The sequence below is a fragment of the Podarcis pityusensis genome, assembly GCF_964106645.2.
Source record: "Podarcis pityusensis genome assembly, chromosome: 18".
NCBI lineage: Eukaryota > Metazoa > Chordata > Lepidosauria > Squamata > Lacertidae > Podarcis > Podarcis pityusensis.
In genome coordinates, this window is record NC_138043.1 from 1,488,972 (window position 1) to 1,515,186 (window position 26,215).

At 49.1% G+C, this 26,215-nt stretch overlaps 2 protein-coding genes across 3 annotated transcripts in view; one reads left to right on the forward strand and one right to left on the reverse strand.

The window, feature by feature from the left end:
* Window positions 1-26,215, forward strand: part of KISS1R (KISS1 receptor) — a 299,078-nt gene that overhangs the window by 70,311 nt on the left and 202,552 nt on the right. The gene's annotated exons all lie outside the window — the stretch shown is intronic.
* On the reverse strand, window positions 16,891-23,148 carry MEX3D (mex-3 RNA binding family member D). The gene is made up of 2 exons (XM_080988937.1): window positions 22,339-23,148; window positions 16,891-18,219 (listed from the first exon to the last, which is right to left on the reverse strand). Exons 1-2 carry the CDS (start codon window positions 23,033-23,035, stop codon window positions 16,976-16,978), a joined length of 1,941 nt encoding a protein of 646 aa, XP_080845063.1. The 5' UTR covers window positions 23,036-23,148; the 3' UTR covers window positions 16,891-16,975.

Sequence of the window (26,215 nt, forward strand, 5' to 3'; positions counted from 1 at the left end):
TAGTGGAGAGTTTTGACCAAACGTGATCCACCTGGAGGAGAAACCGGCAAGCCACTCCAGTATCCCTGCCAAGAAAACTCCATGGGCGAAGAAAACAGACATATAAAATAGAGATATAGTGGCAGTTAAAAATATATATTAAATCTTGATCACTAAAATATAACCTAAAATTTAAAACCTTAATCATTTTGGTAGTACAGCTTGTTCCCTACGTTTTATGGCAGTCGCACACAATTTAGCCACCCTTAGCGTGATCTCTAGATCCTTCTCCTCTACCCCTAAACATTCCCCCCCCCCCCAAATGTAGATCTCTTGATTTCCCCCACTTTGGTGCGAAGACGGGCTATTTAGGCCAGGTGGCACACTTTGTGTTTCCATCCTCCTTGTAAAACCGGCATATAATAACCATTTCTTTTACAAGAGAGCAAAGTCCAGCGCTTATGAAACAAGACCTTAAAACTCATCTCACGTTTTGTTCAGCGGCAGGAACCAATTGAAACAAGCGTGGAACGGATACTTCTCGATATTTGCTTAGCCTGAATTTGTATCCCGTGACTTCTTGTTTCCAACAATATCCTCCAGTGAGTTCGGGGGGTGGGGGGAGACCTTCTGTGACATCAGAGCAGCCTCAGCCAATGGGGAGGAGAAGTGAGATATGGAGGACAGCGGAAATGGCTTGGGTTCATCTTTTATGCCGACGATGAATAATTTCCCGCCCTGTGTGGCCACGGCAGGCAGAAAACTCCCTGTCCGCAAAACCTCGAAATTCAGACTGCTTTGTGGAATGCCTGTAAAAAGCAGACCCTCCGAGTATCCCTGTTTTCCAGTCCCGAATTCGCAGACACCGTCCCGGTTTCTGATTTGATCCGGGAATGTCCTGCTTTTCTTTAGGACGTCCCTATTTTCATGGGGGGGGGGGACGCGGGTGGCACTGTGGGTTAAGCCACAGAGCCTAGGACTTGCCGATCAGAAGGTCGGCAGTTCGAATCCCCACGATGGACGGTGTGAGCTCCCGTTGCTCGGCCCCAGCTCCTGCCAACCTAGCAGTTCGAAAGCACATCAAAGTGCAAGTAGATAAATAGGTACCACTCTGGCGGGAAGGTAACCAGTGTTTCCGTGCGCTGCTCTGGTTCGCCAGAAGCGGCTTAGTCCTGTTGGCCACATGACCCGGAAGCTGTACGCCGGCTCCCTTGGCCAGTAAAGCGAGATGAGCGCCGCAACCCCAGAGTCGGCCACGACTGGACCTAATGGTCAGGGGTCCCTTTACCTTTACTATTTTCATGGGAGAAATGTTGGAGGGGATGGAATAGGACGTCCCTATTTTCATCAGAAAAATGTTGGAGGGAATGGAATAGGACGTCCCTATTTTCAGGGGAGAAACATTGGAGGGGATGGAATAGGACGTCCCTATTTTCAGGGGAGAAACGTTGGAGGGGATGGAATAGGACGTCCCTATTTTCAGGGGAGAAACGTTGGAGGGGATGGAATAGGACGTCCCTATTTTCATGGGAGAAACGTTGGAGGGGATGGAATAGGACGTCCCTATTTTCATCAGAAAAACAGAGGGGATGGAGTTATGCGACCCGAGCCAAGGAGCTAAGTTACTAGACAACCTTTAGAAGGCATCTATAGGCAGCCTTGTAGAGGGAAGTGTTGTTGTTTTTTAATGTTTCATTGTGTTTTATATATGTTGGAAGCTGCCCAGAGTGGCTGGGGCAACCCAGCCAGATGGGCAGGGGTATAAATAATAAAATTATTATGGTGATGATTACGATGATTATTAGGGAATCGGGCGTCCCTATTTTCACGGGAGAAATGTTGGAGGCTAGGAAGCAGCTGTTTCACTTCCATTTGGCCTAGTTTTCCCGTGCATTGCACTCACAAACACAGTTGTTTGGCTCCTCTCGATTCCTACCTAGCTGAGCTCTGGCTGGGTTGCTACGGCAAAGCTAGCTGTTTATTCACCATTCAAGGCTTGCAATAACTGGGGCTGATGAAGGGAGGGGCGGCTACGCACATGGCAGCCGCGTTCTGAAGCCCACTTCGCAGCGGACACTGCGGCCAAATATTGCTGCCCTCGCAAGCTGGGTGATGGAAGCAGGGAACGGGGAGGGAACGAGAACACTGTTTTGCAGTCGAAATATTTCCCGCCCTCGTCTCATCGCACGCAGCGACGCTTCCGTTCCGCTGCGGCCCACTTCCAGCCCGAAATTGCTCTGGCCTCACCAGACTCTGGGGTCTCTCAGGGCTCCGTCCTCTCCCCCATGCTTTCCAACATCTTCATGCAGCCGCTGGGAGAGATCATCAGGGGGTTTGGGCAGGGTGTCCATCAGTATGCGGATGATACCCAGCTCTACCTCTCTTGCAAATTCGAACCAGTGAAGGCGGTGAAGGTTCTGTGTGAGTGTCTGGAGGCGGTTGGAGGATGGATGGTGGCTAACAGATTGAAAATAGGGACGTCCTATTCCATAATGATGATGATGATGATATTATTATTATTATTATTATTATTATTATTACTTATACCCCGCCCATCTGGCTAGGTTTCCCCAGCCACTCTGGGCAGCTCCCAACAGAATATTAAAAACACAAGAAAACATTAAAAAACTTCCCTAAATAGGTCTGCTTTCAATATGTCTTCTAAAAGTCAGATAGTTGTTTATTTCATTGACATCTGATGGGAGGGTGCTCCACATTGCAGGCACCACCACCGAGAAGGCCCTCTGCCTGGTTCCCTGAAACCTCACTTCTCACAGGGAGGGAACCGCCAGAAGGCCCTCGGAGCTGGACCTCAGTGTCCGGGCTGGACGATGGGGGTGGAGACGCTCCTTCAGGGATACAGGACCGAGGCCGCTTAGGGCTTTCAAGGTCAACACCAGCACTTTGAATTGTGCTCGGAAACGTCCTGGGAGCCAATGTAGGTCTTTCAGGACTGGTGTTGTATGGTCTCCACTCCCAGTCCCCAGTCTGGCTGCCGCATTCTGGATTAATTGCAGTTTCCGGGTCACCTTCAAAGGTAGCCCCACGTAGAGCGCATGGCAGTAGTCCAAGTGGGAGATAACCAGAGCATGCACCACTCTGGCCAGACACTCTGCGGGCAGGGAGGGTCTCATCCTGCGTCCCAGATGGAGCTGCCCTGGACACAGAACTGACCTGCGCCTCCATGGACAGCTGTGAGTCCAAAATGACCCCCAGGCTGCGCACCTGGTCCTTCAGGGGCACAGTGACCCCATTCAGGACCAGGGAGTCTCCCACACCTGCCCGCCCCCTATCCCCCCAAAACAGTACTCCTGTCTTGTCAGGATTCAACCTCAGCCTGCAAGGGGTTGGCTAGATGACGCTCAATCGGCGCATATCCATGCGCCACGTCAGAGCGGGACGGGGAAAAGTCAGCGCAATGAAATGAGAAATGCGCAGAATTGCATGGCCTTAAGAGGCACATTTCTTCGTTCTCATAAACCTCTGTCAGTGAATGGAGCGCCGTTCCTTCCCCCACCACCGTTCCCACCGCAGTGCGGGCCTCGCATGCTCCGCTCGCGCCCTGGCACAGTGGCCCAGATCTGCCATCACGCATGGCTGCCCCCCCTGCGACGCCACCCCCTCGGGGCAGCCCACGAGCAGGCAGATGGGGCCCTCACCCCGGCTGGGCTAATCCGACACGACTTTTCCATTAGGCCTGAGACGCTGGCAAAGAGCTTTCCGGTGTCGGGAAATGGGGGGGGGGGGCTGGCAAACCCTCTTGGCTGCCCCCCACCTCCTGCGAAACACAACCCCACACAGATCTCAAACTCTTCTGGCTGAGCAATGGTTAAGGATGCTTCGAGGAAGAGTGCAAAGCACATTGTTTCCTGGTTTGGCTGAAATTGCATACAGGAAACGCATGGGGGGAGAAGGTGCACAAGGGGACAGGTGCCCCCTGGCATAGGAGTCCACTCCTAGGGGCAGGGGTTCCTTCAGCTCCCCCCCCCCCAGATTATATTTTCCAGGGACAGTTCTGGATTTACAGAAGCCGTATCGGTTTCTGATCTGATCACAGAATGTCCTGCTTTTCCTTAGGACGTCCCTATTTTCACAGGAGAAAGGTTGGAGGGGATGGAATAGGGTGTCCCTATTTTCAGGGGAGAAACGTTGGAGGGGATGGAATAGGACGTCCCTATTTTCAGGGGAGAAACATTGGAGGGGATGGAATAGGGCGTGCCTATTTTCAGGGGAGAAACTTTGGAGGGGATGGAATAGGGCGTGCCTATTTTCAATGGGGAAACGTTGGAGGGGGTGGAATAGGATGTCCCTATTTTCAGGGGAGAAACGTTGGAGGGGATGGAATAGGACGTCCCTATTTTCAGGGGAGAAACGTTGGAGGGGATGGAATAGGACGTCCCTATTTTCAAGGGAGAAACGTTGGAGGGGATGGAATAGGACGTCCCTATTTTCAGGGGAGAAACGTTGGAGGGGATGGAATAGGACGTCCCTATTTTCAGGGGAGAAACGTTGGAGGGGATGGAATAGGACGTCCCTATTTTCAAGGGAGAAACGTTGGAGGGGATGGAATAGGACGTCCCTATTTTCAGGGGAGAAACATTGGAGAGTATGGCCCCTCAATAAAATGTTTGAGCCCCGCACCAAGTTGACAGCATTGCCACTCAAATGGGGTGTGTTTGCCACATCTTGTGATAGATTTTGCAGGGTGGGGGGCTTACCTGCCCCCCATATTTATTTTCATGCCTTCCTTCTCTTTTTTGTCTTGATCTGGGCACACCTGGAATCCTGTGTCCAATTCTGGGCGCCACAATTTAAGAAAGATGTTGACAAGCTGGAAGGTGGGCAGAGGAGGGAGACTGAGATGGTCAAAGGTTTGGAAACCAAGCCTGATGAGGAACGATCGAAGGAGCTGAGGGTGTTCAGCCTGGAAAAGAGGAGACTGTGTGGTTTTTAACTGCGTTTTTGCAGAGACCACGCAGACCACGACTGATGCGGGCCTGTTTGGGTACCGCCATCTTGGCAGCCGAGCCTGATGAGGAGTGGTCGAAGGAGCTGGGTCCATTGAGCCTGGAAAAGAGGAGACTGAGAGGAGATAGGAGATCCAACTCCCAATATCTCAAGGGGCTGCCATATGGAAGAGGGAGAAAGGTTGTTTTCTCCTGCTCTGGTGGGTAGGACTCGAACCCATGGCTTCAAGTTACAAGAGAGGATATTCTGACTCAACATCACAAAAAGCTTTCTGACAGTAAAAGCTGTTTGACAGTGGGAGATCATCCTTGGAGGTTTTTAAGCAGAGGTTGGGACGGCCCTCTGCCATGGATGCTTTAGTTGAGATTCCTGCATTGCAGGGGGTTGGACTGGATGACCACTGGAGGGTCCCTTTCATCTCTTAGGTTCTACCATTACATGCATGGAACTGTACTCCAATGTAATGGCACAATCCCTTTTCGAAAACGCACGTTGCCGTTCCCCCACACCCTTTCTCTGCCGCAACGGGGAGCCTTGTTAAAAATGTGTGGGGTGAAATAATTCATGCAAAAAGAAAAAGAGGGGGGGAAAACCCCAGAAAGCTTTTCATGCAATTTACACATTCCTTTACTCTGATGACGCCATGAATATTTCAGTAAGTACCAGGCATTAAAGTTGCATGGTTACTCGCGGAAGAGCCTGTTTAATAGGACATCATTCAGAACTGGGACTCGACGGCAGGCCACGCGTGAAAATCCTCAAAAGCTGAATGAGGGGTCCCTCTTCCCCCAAACTGAGAAACCCTGAACTTATGCACCAGTACGGTAAAGATAATTAAAAAGCAAAATGGGTTGGAGAAGTGTCAGGATTAAAAAGCATCTTGTGTTGTTAAACGAGACTTCCTAAGCAGAGGCACTCGGGCCAACCTAGTTATCTGGCAATGTAGTCTGTTCATGTTTATTGGGGATTTCTTTTCCAAGATTATAACAACCAAAAAAACTTTCAGCAGCCAGGAAAAACCTGCAGAGTACGAGGAAGAATCACAGGTACTATCCAATAAGCACCATGACAGACCCTCCACGTGTCCCTGTTTTCCAGATCAACAGAAGCCGTTTACTTAAGAAGTCCTTCTTTCCATTGGAGAAATGTTGGAGAGGACGGAATAGGACGTCCCTATTTTCACGGGAGAAACGTTGGAGGGGATGGAATAGGATGTCCCTAATTTTCAGAGGAGAAACGTTGGAGGGGATGGAATAGGATGTCCCTAATTTTCAGAGGAGAAACGTTGGAGGGGATGGAATAGGATGTCCCTAATTTTCAGAGGAGAAACGTTGGAGGGGATGGAATAGGATGTCCCTAATTTTCAGAGGAGAAACGTTGGAGGGGATGGAATAGGATGTCCCTATTCTCACAAGAGAAATGTTGTAGGGGATGGATTAGGACGTCCCTATTTTCAGGGGAGAAACGTTGGAGGGGATGGAATAGGACGTCCCTATTTTCAGGGGAGAAACGTTGGAGGGGATGGAATAGGACGTCCCTATTTTCAGGGGAGAAACGTTGGAGGGGATGGAATAGGATGTCCCTATTTTCAGAGGAGAAACGTTGGAGGGGATGGAATAGGATGTCCCTAATTTTCAGAGGAGAAACGTTGGAGGGGATGGAATAGGATGTCCCTATTCTCACAAGAGAAATGTTGTAGGGGATGGATTAGGACGTCCCTATTTTCACGGGAGAAACGTTGGAGGGGATGGAATAGGACGTCCCTATTTTCAGGGGAGAAACGTTGGAGGGGATGGAATAGGACGTCCCTATTTTCAGGGGAGAAACGTTGGAGGGGATGGAATAGGATGTCCCTATTTTCAGGGGAGAAACGTTGGAGGGGATGGAATAGGACGTCCCTATTTTCAGGGGAGAAATGTTGGAGGGGATGGAATAGGACGTCCCTATTTTCAGGGGAGAAACGTTGGAGGGGATGGAATAGGACGTCCCTATTTTCAGGGGAGAAATGTTGGAGGGGATGGAATAGGACGTCCCTATTTTCAGGGGAGAAACGTTGGAGGGGATGGAATAGGACGTCCCTATTTTCAGGGGAGAAATGTTGGAGGGGATGGAATAGGACGTCCCTATTTTCACGGGAGAAACGTTGGAGGCGATGGATCGAGTGCAAGGCAGATCTTTACGCTTCTGTTGCAACAGAGTTCCTAATCACCATCATAAATCAATAATAAATAAAATTTTATTTATATCCCGTCCTCCCCAGCCGAAGCCGGGCTCAGAGCGGCTAATCATCATCATTATCATCATACAGTGAAGCATAAGAGTCACAGTGGTAGGTTCCATGGCAAAATGGCGGGTGTTCCTTCGCCGCAATTCGGGGTGTGCCATGAGGACATCCGCCCGGGCCCTTGCCTTCACCCCGGGGAAGGTGGTGGGGATAGCATGGCGGGGGAACTTGTCGGCTGACACCACACTCCTTGTCAGGATGCATTAGCCCCCCACGGCCTGGCAGAGCGACGGCGCCCCCCCTTGCTCCTCCGCCAAGCCACGCCGGGCGCAAGCGAAGCGCCCCTCTTCCCGCAGCCATGGCATGTCGGAAGAGATCAGCTCATTGAGGGGGAAAGATGGCGGTGGGAGTCGGCGCTGACAGATCGGGCCTGACAGCCCCTTTCCAAAGTGGATTTTTAAAAGGGTGTGGGTCTGCTGCTTACCACGTTTTGGGGTTTGGGTTTTTTTGTTGTTGGGGGGCACACGCCACGTGGGGCGAACCCCCAGACGGAGAAAACCCCCGGAAAGGCTGGGAAAACTGTGGTGGCAAAGGCATGGATGCGGAAAAACGCCGCGGGGAATTCGGGATCGAAGCATCGCCAGGCAATGGGGGAAATGTCGGGGAGGCCGTCCTTCTGTGCCTCCCCCACCCAAAAAAACCCCTTGACTGTTCGTCGGAGGACACTTTGGAAGACCCGCGTCAATTTCGCAAGGGGATTTGCCTCCTTTCGGGCCTTGGACGGCTGAGGAGAACGCATGGCACGATGCCCACCAATGCCCTTTTTGAGATATCCAGTATGCAACAATAGCAGCAAGAATACTCATTGCGAAGTATTGGAAGACACAAGATTTACCCACACTGGAGGAATGGCAGATGAAGTTGATGGACTATATGGAATTGGCGGAAATGACTGGCAGAATCCGAGACCAGGGAGAAGAGTCGGTGGAAGAAGACTGGAAAAAATTTAAAGACTATTTACAGAAATACTGTAAAATTAATGAATGTTAGAAAAATGTTGGAATGAAGTTATATGGCTTTAGTAGAAATGTTATAAGGAATTAAGTATAAATAGATTAATAGCGTATCAAAGGGAAAAATAAGGCTAGAATCTGTTAAGATAATTAAAGGATAGAAAGCAGAGGAAGATGGAAAGGAATTGCTGAAACAATCAACAGAAGTGGAATACAAAAAGGGAGGTGTGAGGAGGCCACGGAAATAAGTGAATGAAAGATAAGATATTGAAATTGTTTGATTTTTTTTAAACTGTTTTTGTTTTGTTTTGTTAGTTTAATGTGTTATGTAGTGTTTTTGTACTGTATTGTATTGTTCTTTTTTCTTTTTATTTTTTGATGTGTTTAAATTGTTGGAAAAGTAATAAATATTATTTAAAAAAAAAAACTTTTTGAGATATCCAGCTGGGTAGTGATTCTGAGGTTCCTTCGCCCCCCCCCCCGGGGAGGACTTGTGAATGGCTGAGAGTCCCCGGCGGACTGCTTAAATATTTTTATGCAACTGTGACATGCTAGACGCTGTGGGGTTTTTAACTGTGTTTATGCAGAGACCACACGGACCACGACTGATGCAGTTTGGGTACCACCACCTTGGCAGCCGAAGCCTGATGAGGAGCGGTTGAAGGAGCTGGGTCCGTTGAGCCTGGGAAAGAGGAGACTGAGAAGAGATAGGAGAGCCCTCTTCAAATATGTGCCCATATTTCAAATGTCTCCTAAAAGTTGTGTACTTCTTTTTCTCCTTGACATCTGACGGGAGGACGTTCCACAGGGCAGGCACCACCACCAAGAAGGCCCTCTGCCTGGTTCCCCGTAACCTCGCTTCTCGCAGGGAGGGAACTGCCAGAAGGCCCTTGGAGCTGGACCCCGGTGTCCGGGCGATGGGGGTGAAGATGCTCCTTCAGGTCTACTGGGCTGTTTAGGGCTTTCAAGGTCAGCACCAACCCTTTGAATTGTGCTCGGAAACGTCCTGGGAGCCAATGTAGGTCTTTCAGGACCGGTGTTATGTGGTCTCCACTCCCAGTCCCCAGTCTGGCTGCCGCATTCTGGATTAATTGCAGTTTCTGGGTCACCTTCCAAGGTAGCCCCACGTAGAGCGTGTTGCAGTAGTCCAAGCGAGAGATAACTAGAGCATGCACCACTCTGGCCAGACAGTCTGCGGGCAGGGAGGGTCTCATCCTGCGTACCAGATGGAGCTGCCCTGGACACAGAATTGACCTGCGCCTCCATGGACAGCGGTGAGTCCAAAATGACCCCAGGCTGAGCACCTGGTCCTTTGGGGGCACAGTTAGGCCCTAACAGACCAGTCTCTGCTTCCACATGGGAACCAAAGTGTCTCCAAAACCAGATGTCCACCGACATGAATCCTGGCACCTCCACCAATGGGGTAACCACAACTAGGATCAGGTCCGCCCTTCCGCTGCTTGCCCTGAGTGGACAGGACGGACGGAGGTAGATTGCTCCTGGCAATGGAGGTTCTCCCATCTCCTGTTGTGGGGTGGCGAGCGGCCCAGAGCTTTCCTCTTCACCCCCCTCCTCCTCGACACACTTTTCGAACGAAAACCAATTCACTTCCCGGCTCACACACATACACAAAAACGACAACAACAACAACAACAAAGACCGACGGTGTCCTACAAACCCACAACATCCTTTTGTTTGTTCTGCCTGGCTGGACAATAAGCGACGCTCCTTTCTCTTCTCAAAAAGCACACACAAACACACTCTTCGCACAATACCTTGAGGACGGCCCCCACCCCATAAGGCAATGGAGTTTCTGATTTTATTTTCTTCCTCGCGGACCCCCTGCCTGTGTCTGAGGCCTGAAAAAGAGGCCTGCCACCCATTCACAGTGTTTATTATTCGCCACCAAATGGCGCAACAAATATAGATAGATAGATAGATTTTAGTTGTTACCGGGTGGAGAAAATAATCATAAAGCATTAAGCATCCTTTTCCTCGCTCCATTTTCCGTGGCGAGTTTCTGGTCCCTATTCATCTATTGCCACGGCAACTGGGATCCATCAATGGCCATCAGTGACTCAGGACAATTAGAGAGATGAAGGAAGGGGGAAAGGACGGAGCGCGAGGCAGAGATTTGGACCAGAGGGCTGCTTTGCACGGCGCCATGTTCACACCCTCGAATTATCCTCATTATTGGCGTCACCGCCGACCCTGAGAGGCCTGGTCGCTGCCCCGATTCGCGTTGCGTAAACGCGGCCGTTTGCGAGAGAGCAGCCTCATTCGGGTGACCTGGAAAGATTCGGTTAGGTGGGGAGCTGCCTATCTCTCCGTAAAAACCGGAATCAGGTCACTGGGGCTTGTGGAAATGTCACAGAGATGGGAATCAGCGTCAGCCAAGCTCAGAGCATGGCGGCTTAGTTAGCAGAGAATCAGAGGATATTTGAGAGAGTCTTTGAACCTCTTTAGTTGACCACCAGCATTACGCTTTCCATTTTTAAGTTCGGAATAGAGGAGGTGCTTCGGAAGATGATCATCAGGCATCCGCACAATATGACCAGTCCAACGAAGTTGATGTTGAAGAATCGTCGCTTCGACACTGGTGATCTTTGCTTCTTCCAGTACACTGGCATTAGTTCGCCTGTGTTCCCAAGTGATGTGTAAAAATTTTCGGAGACACCGTTGATGGAATCTTTCGAGGAGTTGGAGATGGCGTTTATAAGTGGTCCACGTTTCACAAGCATAATTATTATATTTGCGGCCCACTTTCCTTTAAGGAGGGATGCGGGTGGCGCTGTGATCTAAACCACAGAGCCTAGGGCTTGCCAATCAGAAGGTCGGCGGTTCAAATCCCCGCAATGACGGGGTGAGCTCCCGTTGCTCGGTCCCTGCTCCTGCCCACCTAGCAGTTCAAAAGCACACCAGTGCAAGTAGATAAATAGGTACCGCTCCAGCGGGAAGGTAAGCAACGTTTCCGTGCACTGCTCTGGTTCGTCAGAAGCGGCTTAGTCCTGCTGGCCACATGACCCGGAAGCTGTACGCCGGCTCCCTCGGCCAGTAAAGCGAGATGAGCACCGCAACCCCAGAGTCGTCCATGACTGGACCTAATGGTCAGGGGTCCCTTTACCTTTCCTTCAAGGATATGTGTCTGGCTTCTCTCCATTGCACCCTCCAAAACAACCAGATGGGTGGAGTATAAGTATTATTGCTATTATCAACGCTATTTTTCTAGGGGGGGGGAAAGGGGCAGAACTCTGCATGAACACCTCTTTTCTTGGCTAGAGTGGCATCTATGTGAAAGTTCTGGAGAGGTTCTGGAACTGGGTCCAGGTGAGTTCCCCCTGGGAAAAACACCCTGGTTGTTGTTGTTAACATTGTGCCCAGCAACAGACCAGTAGGCAATGGTGCTACTGCAAAAAGAGAGTCCTTATAACCAGTAGTGATGTATGGAAGTGAGAGCTGGACCATCAAGAAGGCTGATCGCCGAAGAATGGATGCTTTTGAATTCTGGTGCTGGAGGAGACTCTTGAGAGTCCCATGGACTGCAAGAAGATCAAACCTCTCCATTCTGAAGGAAATCAGCCCTGAGTGCTCACTGGAAGGACAGATCCTGAAGCTGAGGCTCCAAGACTTTGGCCACCTCATGAGTAGAGAAGACTCCCTGGAAAAGACCCTGATGTTGGGAAAGATGGAGGGCACAAGGAGAAGGGGACGGCAGAGGATGAGATGGTGGGACAGTGTTCTCGAAGCGACCAGCATGAGTTTGACCAAACTGCGGGAGGCAGTGGAAGACAGGAGGGCCTGGCGGCCTCTGGTCCAGGGGGTCACCAAGAGTCGGACACGACTAAATGACTCAACAACAACAACAATAACCAGTCGACAGCCTGGCTGCAGAATTATAGATCATACAAGGCGTGGCCGGAAAGTTCGGCAAACGGTCAAAGAAACTGGACAGTGAGAAATATTTGAATATACAATCAGCATCGGAAACCCACAAAACGCTTGACGCTGTGTACGGAGATGAAGCTGTAACTTCATTGCATGGGGTTCTGCTAGATGACCGCACGGGGTACCAATTCTACGACTCTATAATTTATTTGAGCGCTGGGTTCCCTCACAACTCTACGACTCTGTAATTTATTATGTCAGGGGAAGTGATTTTGGAAACATCCGTGCAAAAACTGGATACCAACCTCAGGATATCCGGAAAACTTCCTTGAAAGGAAAAGGAAAGGAAATTGTGTTCCGAGTGTGGAGGACTGAATTTGAAACCGGTAAAAGTAGAAGCTGGTCGAAGCCAGAAATCACATCTTCAGCTATCCCTGTTCTCATTCTTATTTCATTTTGTACAATTTGCGCATCACTCGCTTGTAAAACAACAACAACAACGCCTCGAGGCAGTTTAAGAAAAGAATAAAAATAATTAAATGGCAGGTTAAAATGATCCCTGGCGAAGATATTTGGGTAAGTCTTACCTGGAATAGAAGACAGCAACGCAGAGTCTTTCTGTATGACTTAGTTGGCAAAATTTAGGAGCCGAGGTTGAGTTATCAAGTTCAAGTTCAAGTTCAGGTCTGGCTGATAAATTCAGATTTATTCAAAAGCCACTTTTTTATTCTCCACTGCTGCCATCTGCTGGTAGCTTCCAGAACACTGTCCCACCATCTTGTCCTCTGTCGTCCCCTTCTCCTTGCGCCCTCCATCTTTCCCAACATCAGGGTCTTTTCCAGGGAGTCTTCTCTACTCATGAGGTGGCCAAAGTCTTGGAGCCTCAGCTTCAGGATCTGTCCTTCCAGTGAGCACTCAGGGCTGATTTCCTTCAGAATGGAGAGGTTGGATCTTCTTGCAGTCCATGGGACTCTCAAGAGTCTCCTCCAGCACCAGAATTCAAAAGCATCCATTCTTTGGCGATCAGCCTTCTTGATGGTCCAGCTCTCACTTCCGTACATCACTACTGGGAAAACCATGGCTTGAACTATACGGACCTTTGTCGGCAAGGTGATGTCTCTACTTTTTAAGATGCTGTCTAGGTTTGTCATCGCTTTTCTCCCAAGAAGCAGGCGTCTTTTAATTTCATGACTGCTGTCACCATCTGCAGTGATCATGGAACCCAATGATTCCATTGATCCATGAAGGAGATAGAATACTTTAGGTAACGATATAACAAGGACGGGAAATGAAGCAAAATGCAAAGATGCAAAGTTTAATTTTGCAAACCGTCAGGGAGGGAAGTCCATAGGTTCAGTTGAGCCAAAGAGATAAATTAAGAGGGTACGAAGTTTACCTATGTAAAACCGATTAAAATCATTTATAAGACTCTCAGGCTACCCAGTATGACTTATGGAACTCCCTGCTGGTATCCGGGCATCTTTTAGATTTTCGGCATCTATTAAAGATAGGGTAACAAACCCACCTCCTTTGGCCCACAGATGCGGAGCAGGCGAGAATACCTTTGCCCTGTCGGTACTTCGTTTATCGGCGATAGATACTGATGAATCGCAGAGTCGGGTGGGATCCCCTGAGGTCATCCAGCCGAACCCCCTGCGAGGCAGGAATCTCAGCCAAAACACCCGTTATCGACAGCCACCCAACCTCTTGTTTCGAAACCTCCAAGAAACGAGAGTACGAAATATCCCGACGCTTTTAAAGTAGGATTGTCATTTTCCCCTCGTTTTTATCTTTTCGTGAAACTGCTCCAAGGTCTTTTGTGCGTCTGTGTGTTTTACATCCAAGCGGAAACAAAAAATGAATTTGTTCCACTACTTCAGATTTTGTGCATGCACACAAAAGGTTATATCAAGAACAAACTTAGTTGGTCTCTAAGGTGCTACTGGACATTTTTATTTTTTAATAGGTTTTGACAGCATCAGACCAAGACGGCTACCTACCTGAATCTAGGATTTGTTTCACGTTATTTCATTCTAAGGTTCATAGCCTGCCTTCGCTCCAAGGAGTTGTTATTTGATTCTAAGGTTCATTCAAGGAGTTCAGGGTTGTGCGAATGGTTCTCTTCCTGACGACCCTGCCGATTTATGAGTTATGTGCTTCGATTGATGAAAAAATTATTAAACTGGGATGCTGAGATTCGTTGCCCACTGGAAAGCCAGCGAGGGGGCGATTAGAATTTAAAGCTCGAAACATGTTTTAAAAGTACAATGGGACCTTGGTTCCCAAATGCCGCAAACCCAGAAGTGAGTGTTCCGGTTTTAGAACGTTTTTCGGAAGCCGGACGTCCGACGTGACTGTCAACTATTGTTTCCGGGGCGCCTGAGCCAATCAGAAGCCGCGCCTTGGTTTCCGAACATTTCAGAAGTCAAACAGACTTCTGGAATGGATTAAGTTTGGCGCTTTGTCTTCGCTATTTATTTTGCTTTTTTGTTTTTGAGGCTTTTTTGGTTCATTTGTTTTTGTGCCTGTGTGGAACCCAGTTCAGCTACTGATGGATGGATTGTGTGACTGTGGAAATGGATAAAAGCCCCCCCATCCAAGCAATGACTATCATCAGTGCAGTAAGAAATTAAGAAAAAATAATTATCTACAATACTGCCTTATTTATTTTATAGTACAGCACATTGATTACTGCTTTCATTTTATGGATCGATGGTCTCGTTAGACAGCAAAATTCCCGTTAAATTGCTGTTTTAGGGGTTGTTCTTAAAAGTCTGGAACGGGTTAATCCGTTCTGCATTGCTTTCTATGGGAAAGCGCGCCTTGCTTTTGGAACGGAATTTCCGGGACGGATTAAGTTTGAGAACCAAGGTACCACTGTATCGTATATGAATCTCTCATAAGCGTAAATGTCTCTAACAGACGTTAGCTTGTGAGGTTGCCAAATGCACACATTGGCCACAGCGCCTCTGCTTATTCGGGTTGCCAACTTACCAAAGGACCCAGGTGCATTTTTTAATTTTGGCAATGTGGCTTGACAAGAGTTCCCAGGGCCAGACATTTGGCCCCCGGGAATGCTTAGGTCTAGGATGTTCCCCCCAGAATCTGTTGTAAGGCACGATACATGCTTAAACTTTGAAAGTTTACCCACAATAACGCCCAGACCCGACCCCGCCGGCTGCACGACGCAAGTGCTTCATCGGTAGCAAAAAAAGTCTTTATTCTTCTTATTGTTTTATTCGTATTATTAAGAAGGCTCTGAAAGTTCAAAAAAATAAATCTCTGCATACAATTCTCGTAATCAGCAAGTGAGATCACCAAATATATATATGAGAAGAACTTTAGCCGCGGTCGGGTTAAAGCTCCGGCCCCCGTCCCAGCCCCCCTCCCTCCTCCCCCCTTCTTTAAAAAATAAAATATATTTTAGTTCTTAAAATTTATTCAATAAAGTAAATTATTCTCCCCTAGAAATTCCCTACATATACACAGAAGTAAAAAATAAAAGTTTTCTTTTTTAAAAAACAAAACAAAACCCAGGCCGAGAAAAAGAAAAATGAAGAGATAGTGGGGTGTAACCAAGCCCCTACTCTTGAGTAGGCCCACTGAAATTAAAGGACTCATTCGTTTAAAACTTTCCTTTGTGTGTGTGCGCATTTGTGACTTAAATTGGCATAATGGGCAATTTGCCCCCATAGATTCGCCCCATATTTTCTGAACCCCCAAATCACCCCCCCACTTCTCTTTGCATGGATTTTTTTGGAGGGGGGACAGCGGGTTTTTATTTGTCTTACCAACAGAAATTATATATGTATGTCCACCTAAATATGTCTGAGCTCTAATGTTAGCTATAACTGGAGAAGACTCATTGCAAAAAACCAACAGTTTGATGCAATTTAAACCCACTGAACGGGTTTACTCTGCGTACGGCTAAGGAAGGTAGACACATCGGGCTGGATCGGGCATTTACACAGAGCAGACCCATTGCAATCCATGGGCATGGCCAACGTCGGTCCGGGGACACGAATAACGGGCACATTTGTGGCACCATATTGTCCCGGGAAGCGTAGTTCGTTCAGGGCGTTGAGAGTGGTGAGGCGACCCCCCCAGTCACCCTCGGGGAAAACGACAATTCCCAGAGTTCTCTGGGAAGTGGGGCTGGTTGCTAAACTGCTTTGGGAACTGTAGCGCCGAGAGGGCAACGGGGTGCGTGTCTCCTAGCAACTCTCAGAGCTGTAAAACTATACCTCCCAGATTCCTCGGGACTGTTCAAAGCGGCGCTTTTCTGCTTTAAATGCACGCTTGTGGATTTGGCCCGTTGACAGAGGTTCTGCAGAACTGAGCCGAACGCAATCCACAAACCCGGAACCGCAGACCACCCCCCCAAAAAAAATGTATATGCAAAAATATTAATAGACGGTGTTCTCGATTAAAGAACATCATCCGTGGCCCCTTTCATAGTGCATGCGGACCTCGGTTTTCGCTCGGTGCGTTAGTGTTTGTAAAAAAAGAGAGAACGAAAATACTGCTATTTGGAGGAAAAGGTTGCGCCTGGATTGAGTTAAAGCTATCCTGTAAACAATATTGTTTTAAAATATATTTCCGTCGGCCCAACTCTTGAAATTGGCGCGGCACTTCCATCCCCGCTCTCCCGCTCCCCCAAATTCATTTCATTCCCCTCCCGCCCGCCTCCAAATCTCGTTTATTACGCAGCGAAGGCGTAACTTACGGTTGCATTTGGGGCGCCCCTCTCCCTCCCCGCCGCAATCCGCCATGTTTGTGTGTGCTTTTTTATATATATATAAAAAAGGTTGATAGAAACAGTTTGGAAGTTCGCAAAAAGCCGGCCGTGTTTTCGTAAAGGGGGGTGGGGAAAGGGGGCCGCCGGACCCCCGGGAACCCGCCGCGCCTATGAGAAAATGTGGATGGCTTGCGTGGCGGGCGTGTGGCAGGCCGGGCACTCGGGGTCAGAGCGGCCGCAGATGCGCATGGCGCACTCCATGCAGAAGAGGTTGTGGCCGCAGGGCACCAAGGCGGCGATCACCTCACTCTCAAAACAGACCATGCACTCGCGGGAAGCTTTGCGCGGGCCCTCGGAGCAGGTGGAGTCGGTGGGGGAGCCCGATGCGGCCGAGAGGCTCCCGGGCAGCGACGACGATGACGAGGAGTAGCCCGTGCTGTTAGAGAAGGATGAGAGGGAGCCCTGCGGCGGCAGCCAGGGGACGGCGCTGACTGGATCGCTCGGGATCCGGCGGGCCAGCGGGTGCTCCAGGGCCGCCGCGGCCTCCGGGAAGGTGGGCGAGTGCCGTGGCGTGCTCTTGCGCCGCTGAGAAGCGCCGCTGTGCGACGAGGAGGAAGACCGGCTGAAGGCCTGGAGCGGGTCAGCAGGGGGCTCGAACGGAGACCAGATGTGGGCCGGCGCCGCCAGCTCCAAGGGGAGGAAGTCGAAGGCAAAGTCGCCGTCGTCCGAGCCCAGAGCGTCGCTGAAGGGGAAGCTGCCAGAGCCGCCGCCGAACGGGCTGCTGGGGGCTCCGTCGGGAACGGGGCCGCCGAAATAGGTCTCCGCCGGGGAAGTGTCGCTGCGGAGGCCGGGCAGGGCGCGGCGGGCCGGATTGGGGGCTTTGGACCACAGGCTGGAGGGTCCGCCAGACAGGAGGTCCAGGCAGACGTCTGTGCCGTTGGAGTGGAAGTCGTTGTCGGCATTGACGTCGACGAAGGAGCCGGTGCGCATGGTGATGTGGGCCTCAATTTCCTCTCGCGCCCGGTCGACGTTCTCGGGCATGCCCGTCACCTCGAAGACGGGCTCCTTGTCTCGGCTGGGGGTGACGATGTACGTGTGCGTCTGCTGCTGGATGCGTTTGATGGTGGCGCCTTTGGGGCCCACAACCAGCCCCACAACTCGGTACGGGACGCGGACCTGGATGGTCGTCTGCCCCGGGAGGTTTGGAGGGCCAAGGATTGAGCCCCCCGTGCCGCTGGCTTTGTTCCGCGTGGCTCGGATCATGGAGAAATGCTCGGCGGCCGAGAGGATCTCGCGCTTGGCCATTTCGACGTCCTCTTTCCTCCCCGTCACGATGAAGACCGGCTCCTCGCCTCGCACCGGGGTCTTGATGTAGGTGTTGGTTTTTGCCCGCAAGGCTTTGATCTTGCACCCTGGAGCCGGGCGGAAGAAAAACGGTCGATATGTTAGCTCTCGGTCGAAATAAACGTTCAAAAGCACCGTATTTTTTGCTCTATAAGACGCACCAAACCATAGGATGCACCTAGTTTTTGGAGGAGGAAAACAAGAAAAAAAATATTCTGAATCTCAGAAGCCAGAACAGCAAGAGGGATCGCTGCGCAGTTAAAGCAGCAATCCCTCTTGCTGTTCTGGCTTCTGGGATAGCTGCGCAGCCTGCATTCGCTCCATAAGACACACAAACATTTCTCCTTACTTTTTAGGAGGGAAAAGGTGAGTCTCATAGAGCAAAAAATACGGTAACCACTCTGGCCAGGGCTATCCCAACCCTGAACTGCTTTTTTAAAAATAATATAAATATTAAATTTTATTTAACATAATTATTACAAAATACAAGCAAAATACATACAAATGCATACGTACATGTTTTTTCAGATAAGCACACATATATAAAAAAGAACAAAGAGAAAAGGAAGAAAAGAAAAAATAAGAAGAAAAATTGCAAAAAGTAGAAAAATTGGAAGAATTTCCTCCAAATTCACTCCACAAATATCTCAACAATAAAACTTCATTGTTTGACTTCCACCGCTTACACTGCACTTCCTATATGCATTTTAAGCAAATTTGAATCTGTTATTCCGTATTTTCCCCATACAATCTCATACGAATATTCTATATTGCGCAGTGAAAGCAGCAATCCCTCTTGCTGTTCTGGCTTCTGGGAAAGCTGCGCAGCCTGCATTCGCTCCATAAGACGCACACACATTTCCCCCTTTTAGGAGGGAAAAAGTGTGTCTTATAGAGCGAAAAATACGGTACTTTCCCAAGAAAACCAGCGTCCTTAAAGATGTCAGATTGTTTTTGTGTGCTACAACTGCAGCTAGAATTTTGTTAGCTAAGTATTGGAAATCGCAAGAAGTCCCAACAGTGGAGGAATGGCAGATGAAGATGATGGACTTTTCGGAAGAGTCCGCAACCAGGAGGAGGAGGAGGAGTACCAGGAGGAATGGATGACATTCAAAGACTATTTAGTTAAATATGCTAAGATAACTTAACTGGGAACACTTGCAAATATCAGATAGGCTTAGGATTTAAACAGGTGATGTTAGAGAATAAAATGTTTAAAGTCAAAATGAAAAGAAAGAATGATGCTAAGTGATTAAGTTAAATTTTATGAGAAATTTAGTTTTGGAAAACTGTTACACTGAAATTCAGCCAGGGGGATTAGGGGAAGTCACCTAACAACGTTATGAAGATTGGATTAAGTATAGATAATATTTATGTTTGTTTGTCTGTTTTAAAAATTTTGGAAAATCAATAAAAAAATTTGAAAAAAAGAAAGAAAGAAAAACAGCGTCCTTTTTGATTGGGGATAATTCAGACCGAAATACCCAGGCGTCAAAAATGGTTATTTATGTATGTCACTACTGCGGCTAGGGCCAGATTTAGGTTTGATGAGGCCCTCAGCTCCTGAAGGTAATGGGGCCCTTTCTATGTCCAGCTGTCCTTTGTCAACAACAAATTGCCACTGTTTTTTGTGTGTTGAAAATATGCTATATGGTCATTTATGGACCTAATAGGTATCTCAAGCCATTTGCACGTAACAAAATATGTATTTTATCAAAGTAATGGTTTTTGCTGAAATACAATTAAGAAGAAGTATATTAATAGTGAAATGCAATTAAGAAGAAGTATATTAATAGTGAAATACAACTAAGAAGAAGTATATTAACAGTGAAATAATTATTACGCTCTAACTTAAAATTATTTTTTTTATCCACGACAAACTTAATAATGCAAACACATTGGCATTTGGCAATAACAAACGTGCCTTTAGAAACACAATTTACAAAGACTCATAATCTAGTCTCTGGAAACTTGCTATAACATGAAATAATTATAATACTTACACCAGAGGAGCCGACACAACCTAAAACACTGTTGCAGTATGGAGGTTTTATTTCATTTGCTTTTTATCTTATATTTTGGAAATGTACATCAAGGTGTTTTTTCCCCCTTCAATTTTTGGGGGACCCCCAAGAGAGTGGGGCTCTAAACTAGAGCTTGTTTAGCTTATACGTAAATCTGGCACTGACCCCAATCCATCCCTCCCTTTTCTTCTGTGCAAAAAAATTGAAGCTGAGAATGGTCTAAATTTAAGATGGGCGTGGCCTAGGGGGCGGGGAGAGGGGTGTGTGTGCTCCCGGAACGGCCCAATCGGAAGCAGGGAGCGTGATGTCACTGCTTTCGAGACAGCGTGCACCTCTCACAAAGGGAACAAAGCGAAGATTAAACAAAGGGGAGGGGGGCGTGTTGAGAGATGCACACCCCCTAAAAATAAAATGTTAGGGGGGAAATAAGAAAATATAAAAACACCCAAGCAAAACCCCAGAGCGAGAAGTTGGAAATTCAGGAACATTGCACAGGAGCTGAAGGAACAAAGGCAAGGAAGATTGCAGCATATGGGAAGCCCAGCCTTAGATATATAGAGATTTGGGAAAATGTTGGGTCGGTGTGTGTGTAATTGCACGTCACAACCGGTTCCACGCTTAAAGCAGGAAGGGTGCGATACTGTTCCATTTTGGGGTGTCTTTTTTTGCAAAACCTAAACAGATGCTTTAAAATCAGGTTTGCTTTCATCCGTAATTTATTTTTTTGCAAAAAGCAAAGGGGCGGCGGTTTAATATTCGACCTACTCTCCTTTCTAGGCCGTTTTTAAAAAATCTATCTTCCTTTTCCAAGCAGGGAATCAAAGACACATCAGGGTTTGTTTTTTAAAAAAAGAGAGAGGGGTTTCGTTTTGAAAAGGTGAAGTTTGGAAGCACATCTCAAAACACAAGACAAAGACGCAAATGGCAACACCAAGGTGCATCAAGAATTTGGGGTGGGTTTCTTTTGGGGGTGGGGGAAATGACTGATGGCAAAGTTAGTCCTACTCAGAGTAAGCCCACTGAAATCCAGGCCCGTTCGTTCTAGGCCCATCGACCCTGAGCAGAGCTCAGTCGGATGCAACCCTTTTTTATTTTAATTTTAATTTCAGTGGAAGGTTCAAAAGGTTAAAAGGTCTGCTAAGGGAGGCAAACCTTGCACACACTGACATGGGTCTCCCAGAGAGGAGGGATTCTCGCCCCCCTTCCAATATCAAAAATCTCTTGCCCAAAACTCTCTCTTTCTGTGTCTCTCCTTTTTATAAAAGCGAGGGCAGGTCTGAACAGATATAAAAAGAGACACTGATTTATTTCGCTTTGGGATGGGGAAAAAGTCAAGCGCTTCCCAAACTTCCTTCCCTTCCCTTCTCGCTGTTCCTGGGATACAGAAGAACAAAAGGATTTGGGGTTTGTGTGGGGTCCCCCCCCCCGTGTTACTCCAAAGCAGAAATGGGATAGGCCTGGAGTTTAAGGCAGTTCCTGGCTTGGGGAAATCTTTAGAGGCCTTAAAATCTGAGTTTATAAACTCAGGTGGGAAGCAATTTGGTGGGGGTATTTTTTTTGGGGGGGGGGAGGAAGTCACAGAGAGGTAAACTCCCCCCCTCAATTTCCATCCTACGTTGAAAAACGGTAAAAATATATTTATGTTAGACCATTTTTTGGAGGAGGGGTGTCCTCTAGCTTAGCTCCCAATATGCCCCCCCCCCGCAAGCATGCCTGTCCTCTAATTCCACCCTCGCTCCACAAAAATCCCATTTCCAAGAGAGAGAGAAATGGCTCTAACTTTGGGATTTTTCTTCGTAAGGCGCTGCCTAAAAGATGCCCATTTTATTTCTTGGTTAAAAGAAAGTTAAGGGGAGAGAGAGAGAGAGAGAGAGAGAGAGAGGCAGGCCGCACTGCAAACACAGGCCCCCCCATGCAAAAAAAATAATAATGACCCCCCCCCCGGAAACTCACAAGTGAGTTTTACTAAGTGGGTGCCTTGGCAAAGCAAGTGGGGTATAAATAGTAAAATTATTATTTGCGCATTTTGGAAAGGGTCTCCCCGTCACAGCTCCTTACCTGCTGGGCTCCTGTTCCAAGGTGGGCAAAGCAAACCAGAGCCCCCACCCCACCAACATCCACCCCCCAGGGGTTCCCCATCACTTGCAGGTTTTATGCGTTTACCTTGCCTGCCCACAATTTCGGCCACATGTTCCGAACTGGGCACAGAGACGCACTCGGTCATGTTGACGCTCCTCTTGCGGCTTCCGATGCTGCCCAGGTGCTGCCCGGCCAGCAGGGGGGGCTGCGGGGCGTGGGGGGGCCCCAAGTGGGCCGGGAAGGCCCCGAAGATCTCGGGGGGCGGCGGGGCGCTGCCGCCTTCGGGGCCCAGGAGGGGCAGAGCCGCCGCCACTCCTCCTGCTCCTCCGGCATAGGCAAAGCGGTCCAGCCCCTCTGCCTCTTCCAGAAGCGGTCCATGGTCTCCATCCTTCTCAGGATGCTGATGTTGTTGCTGCGCCGCCGCACCCTCCTCCTCTTCCCCTCCTCTACCCTCCTCCTCCGCCTTTCCTCTAGCTGCTTCCTCCTCCTTAGCCAAGCCCAAGATGGAGAGCTGGTCCAGGGCGAAGCGGAGAGCGGCGGAGGGGTCCTCTTCTTCTTCTTCTCCATCATCTCCATCCTCAGCATCCTCATCCCTCTGGTGGTCCTCCGCCGCAGGAGGAGAGGAAGGATGCTCTGAGAGGTCTCCCTTGGGGAGGAGGATGCTGTTGGGGTCGAAGCAAGCGGGGGGCAGGATCTGTGGGTTCAGCAGCAAGCTGCCCAAGCCGGGAGGGGGGCAGCAGGTGCCGGGGCCCCCCTCCAGCTGGTAGAGGGCGCTGGGCATGGCAGGCCCTCGACCCCCTCCTCCCTCTCCCTCCTCCTCCTCCTCTTCCTCCTGCTGGCCCCCCAGCCTGGGACCCCCGGCTTTTGGGGGGCTGCGCACCGCCCCCAGCCGCCGCCCGCCTTTGCGCGCGCCCCAGCCCCTTCGCCCAGCCCCCCTCTTTTGTTTGCAAGCCCATCCAAGGGAGGAAGAGGAGGAGAGAGAGAGAGAGAGAGGGAGGGAAGGAAGGAAGGAAGGAAGGAAGGAGGAGAAGGAGGAGGGGAGCCCAGCCAGCTGCCCCGCACCCACCAGGCGCCCGAGCCTCGCCCCGCGACGCCCGCGCGTCACCCGATGCCCAACAATGAGAGCCGGCGCCGGGAGGAGCGGCCGGGAGCGCGCATGCGCCCAAGGGGGGGGGGAGAAGCAGGGGGAGGGCAAATCACAGCCACGCCTTCCTGCCTCCCTGAACTCTTGGGGGCAACTGGCAGGGGCTGGGGGGCGATTGCTGCTGCTGCTGCGAGTCGTCTGTCTGTCTCTTTCTTTCTTTTTCTCCCTCCCTCCTTCTGTCCCTGCTTCATTCCTTCCGTCCCTTTCATCTTTCCTTCCTTCCCTCCCTCTCTCACTTTATTTCCATCCTTCCTCTCCTTTCCTTCCTTCCCTCCCTCCCTTTCCTTTCATCCCTCCTTCCTTCCGTCTCTATCCTTCCTTCCTTCTCTCCCTCCCTCTTTCTTTTCATCCTTCCTTCCTTCCCTTTCTCCTTTAGCCCCTTCCGTCCCTTTCCTTCCTTCTCTCCCTCCCTTTCCTTTCATGCTTTCTTCCCTTCCGTCTCTATCCTTCCTTTCCTCCTTCCTTCTCTCCCTGCCTTTCTTTTCATCCTTCCTTCCTTCCCTTTCTCCTTTAGCCCCTTCCGTCCCTTTCCTTCCTTCCTTCTCTCCCTCCCTTTCCTTCCATCCTTCCCTTCCATCTCTATCCTTCTTTTCTTTCCTTCTCTCCCTCCCTTTTCTTTCGTCCTTCCTTCCTTCCCTCCCTCCCTCCCTCTACTTCCATTTCTCCTTCAGCCCCTTCCTCCCCACTTCCCTTCCATCCCTCTTTTTCCTTCCACCCTTCCTCCCCTTTCCTTCCTTCTCTCCCTCCCTCCCTCTTTGCTTTCATCCCTCCTCCCTTCCATTTCTCCTTCAGCCCCTTCCCACTTTCCTTCCTTCCCTTTCCTTCTCTCCCTCCCTCTTTCCTTCCCTCCTCTTTTTTAAACATGGTGATGCCATCTAAAAGGAACCTGGGCATTTTAGGGTCTGTGTGTATATATGTGTGTGTGTCCCTCCAATTACTTACAAAAGGATTCCAGAAGAAATATCTTCCACCCTGGCTTTTAGCGATTCTCTTTCCGTGGTTCTGGGCAAAAGGACAGTCCCACCCCTATTTAGATGCCAAGACTGGACCTGTCCCTGGGACCAAGCTACCTACCTCCTACTTTGTGTGTTCTGTGCACTGTGCCTTGCCCTTATTTTAACTGATCACAGTTTAGGAATTCCTTATTGTAACTGACAAGTGCAAGCTGTTCTAATTATTATTCGTGGATATTTAATTTTGCCGCTCACTACTATATTCTAACGGATTGTCAAATGCTGCTTTATTTGATAGTTGTTTATTTTAAAGTTACTGTGACGACTTTTGGTATTGGATCACATTGTTCTGCCCGGATATGGAGGTCCAGCTCTGAGGGCCTCCTGGCGGTTCCCTCCCTGCGAGAAGTGAGGTTGCAGGGAACCAGGAAGAGGGCCTTCTCGGTGGTGGCGCCCTCTGCCATCAGATGCCAAGGAGATAAACAACTACGACATTTGAAGGCAGCCCTATTTAGGGAAGCTTTTAATATTTGATGTATTATTGTATTTTGCTGGAAGCCACCCAGAGTGGCTGGGGAAACCCAGCCAGATGGGCGGGGTATAAATAATAATAATTATTATTATTATTACTACAACGTGCACAATCTTTGCCGTCCATTTTGTTTGCAGCTTGCAAACCGCCTTAAGGCGGAATACAAATTAAAAGTGAAATGAAATTTATAAACCCCTCGTGGAGGGTGCCAAACTTTTTGGAGTTTCCTTGCTACTTCACTGGATCAGAACCACCCAAGCAAGGAAAAGCAAAGAGTGAGCTTTGTAAGCGATCTGGGCGAAATGCAAATCTGGTAGAATTAACCCGAGCCTTGAAAAAAGCACATAGAGCTGAAACAGGGAGTGGTAAAGTGTGGAGCTCTTCCCAACTTCCTCCTTCAACACCATTATTATTATTATTATTATTATTATTATTATTATTATTATTATTTCCAAATGGGCAAAGTACTGAACAGTCCGACCACCTCATTGAGCAAAAGCCCAGCGGGCTCAGAGATTTCCTGAGTGCCAGGAGGAGATCACAAGAGCAATTGCGGCAAATTTTTAAAAAGGCAAAATGCTTGATCCTTTTCTCAGCAATGTTCCTCCACCTCCCGGTCCTTTTCCAACTCCACAGCCTCGGGGTCGCACGACAACTTGCATTCACGCTCGACGTTTTCTCACCAAGCGTTGAAACACACCGGAAGAACGTACGCAAAACATTGTTTTCTTTTTTCCTTTTTAATTACAAAACTAATAGTCCCCCCCCCCCAACAAATTTTACAAATATGATCAAGGCTGAAAGGACATCATCGGTTAGTGCTAAGGAGGCGAGGCGGGAGAAGGGGCTCCCAGATCGCTGCGAAATATCTAAAAGCTGCAAAACCGCACTATACCCCACCCCGCAAAAGCAGTCGATACAAAAGTCACTTCGAGGAATAAAAGAAACTCGCTTCGGACGGGGACCGCCAGGTTGTGACGAGACGCTGCAAAAATAAGTTGTCTCTGCGGCAGGAACGAGGTTTCTGCCACGGCAACATCGCAGGGGAAGAGAGAAGCTTGCTGGTGCTGTTTTTACTGCCGGCGAAAGCTTAAGAGGAAAAGGGTTTGCGTGGAGTTGCCTGAAAAGGTGGAAAGACAGGTGGAGAAAAAAAAGGAGGGAGGAAAGAAAGATAGGCATCTGTGTGTGTGTGTAAAAAACTGGCAAATCCCTCCATTGCAAGAATTCGCCTCTCCTAACATTCCCTACCCAAAAGGGAGTCTCAAAAACTGCTTCGGAACGGAGTGAAAATCCGTGCTTATGGGATTAAGACAAACATACACAAATCCGAAA

What these genes read in the sequence shown, in the direction of transcription:
- MEX3D (XM_080988937.1), bottom strand. Translation starts at nt 23,035, where the DNA reads ATGCCCAGCGCCCTCTACCAGCTGGAGGGGGGCCCCGGCACCTGCTGC. An exon ending in CGAAATTGTGGGCAGGCAAG is followed by an intron (nt 18,220 to 22,338) that starts GTAAACGCATAA and finishes GCCCGGCTCCAG; the next exon opens with GGTGCAAGATCAAAGCCTTG.